Raw genomic sequence first — 2,378 nt, 5'->3', positions numbered from 1 at the left:
GCTCAGTCATGTCTGACTCTTCGTGACCCCATGGACTGCAGCATACCAGGCTTCCCTGTCCATCACCAACTCCTGGGGCTTGCTCAAACTCATGTCCATCAAGTCAGTGATGTCATCCAACCATCTCATCCTCTGTCATCCCCTTCTCCTGCCTTCAATCTTTCCCAGCATAAGGGTCTTTTCCAATGAGTCAGTTCTTTGCATCAAGTGGCCAAAATATTGGAGTTTCAGCTTCAGCATCAGTCCTTCCAATGAATATTCAGTGCAGATTTCCTTTAGGATGGACTGGTTGGATCTCCTTGCAGTCCAAGGGACGCTCAAGAGTCTTCTTCAACACCACAATTCAAAAGCATCAATCTTTGGTGCTCAGCTTTCTTTATAGTCCAACTCTCACATCCATACATGACTACTGGAAAAACCATAGCTTTGACTAGACAGACCTCTGTTGGTAAAGTAATGTCTCTGCTTTTTAATATGCTGTCTAGGTTGGTCATAGCTTTTCTTCCGAGGAGCAAGCATCTTTTAATTTCATGGCTGCAGTGATTTTGGAGTCCAAAAAAATAAAGTCTTTCACTGTTTTCATTATTTCCCCATCTATTTGCCATGAAGTGATGGGACGGGATGCCATGATCTTAGTTTTCTGAATGTTGAGCTTTAAGCCAACTTTTTTACTCTCCTCTATCACTTTCATCTAGAGGCTCTTTAGTTCTTTTTCACTTTCTGCCATAAGATACGAAAACATGCTGCTAAAATAACTGAAAGTTATTACCCAGGGAATAGGCCTAGGGTAGGAAGAGGAGGGACAGAAGGATTTTTGCTTTCCTTATAGTCTCCTCTGGATTTTTTTTAATACTTTATAATAATGTGCTTACATTCCTTTAATGGCTTTTTAAATTGTTTCCAATTATTTGACTTTATTTTATGCAAAGTCTACAAAATGATCATTTCAGGTTCTGGGAACATGGTCATCTGAAATCTTCCTGAATGGGAAGTTGTACTTTTCATGACTCATATCTCACATAGCTAATTTATTCCTGAAGGACATTTCACTTTTGACCACCTGATGATCAAACTGGTAACCTGACAACCAGTCTCAAAATTAAGATAAGAACAAGAGACTATTTTTGTTTGCACCATTTAATATCATTTCAGAGAGAAAAATACATCAATAGGGCTTCTGCCCAGCAAATAAAGTAATTTAAATTTGTTATGAAATGGGCTGTTTGCTGGCCTGGCATTGTTCTTTAACAAAGACTTTTTGAATGGATTCCTCTCCTACCAGGGACCTGAGCCTGTTTTCCAAAACCTCCTCTATCAACATTGAAGTCTTCATGAAACGCATCTCCTAACTGGCCCCCAGATTGACCACGGCCATATTGTCTGCCCTCTCTAAAGCCTAGATCCCAATCTGTGCAGATAATATGGTCATCTAGGCTGGTGCCATTTAGAAATTGCATGGCATTTTCGGCCTCAGCTCTGTTAAAGTATTCTACGAAACAGAAACCACAGAGCCCATTTTCTTTATTTTATCCAGGCCCATATAAACATTCTCGATGTCACCGCACCTACTAAAGAGCTCATATATTTGCTCTTTGGTTGTATAAAAGGAAAGATTCCCCACATAAAGTGTGGAGCTTTCCATCAGTAATCTTTCTTGCTCATCGTTGTCACCACTAAACTTCTGGTCCCAGTACTCGCTCAGCTCCAGGGAGGAGTCATTGCACAGAATGCTTAGGTCATTGGACGTGGCGCCATGTGGGCACCATGAGGGCGGTTCCTGATCCAGCTTAGCAGTAGTGACACCGCCAAAGAAGCCCTAAATTAAATTTTAAAGAAAGTAAAGTTACAAGGAGGGAAACTAAAATACAAACTTGTGTGTATTTGAGGTTTGCATCCAGAGGCATAGACAACTTCAGCTCTTGACTGTGAAAATCACATCAAGGCAAACCAAAATTGGTAAGTTCCAAGTCCCAGGAACACGGTCATAAAATCCAGTTTTGCAAGTCTTCCTGAAAGGGAAGTTATGCTGCCTTAGGTTGACTCAGATGTTGTACATACCTCATCTATTACCAAAGAACACATTTAATAACAGTACCCTCCAGGAAAATACAGCATAAAATGGTAAAATGAATCAAATTTTCATGGAGAATGAACACTACCACCATTCCTGATCAAGGACTATGCATCAGATAAAACATACCTAACCAAAGGCCAAAGCACCAATATAGTTGTGACATACTCTCATAATTTAAAATAACAAATTTGTGATTCAGGCCTATAATATGGCAATCACTATATTATACTGTTGAATTAGGCAAAATCTCTATACATTATCAAGTACACAAGTGAAGTGAAAAGGGAAAGTGAAAGTCACCCAG

The 2,378-nt window shown here is 39.8% G+C and overlaps 1 protein-coding gene across 1 annotated transcript; it reads right to left on the bottom strand.

The window, feature by feature from the left end:
• Positions 1-1,207: 1,207 nt before the first annotated feature.
• NCBP2L (nuclear cap binding protein subunit 2 like) lies at positions 1,208-1,904 on the bottom strand. Its single transcript, XM_024988393.2, is given in 3 exon segments — positions 1,208-1,508; positions 1,511-1,816; positions 1,872-1,904. Coding segments are annotated over 3 exon segments (603 nt in total). The 3' UTR covers positions 1,208-1,244.
• Between the last annotated feature and the right edge of the window lie 474 nt (positions 1,905-2,378).

Source organism: Bos taurus, chromosome X, assembly GCF_002263795.3.
Source record: "Bos taurus isolate L1 Dominette 01449 registration number 42190680 breed Hereford chromosome X, ARS-UCD2.0, whole genome shotgun sequence".
Taxonomy (NCBI): domain Eukaryota; kingdom Metazoa; phylum Chordata; class Mammalia; order Artiodactyla; family Bovidae; genus Bos; species Bos taurus.
The sequence above is the reverse complement of the archived record's forward strand: the minus strand, read 5'-3'. Positions and strand labels throughout refer to the sequence as shown.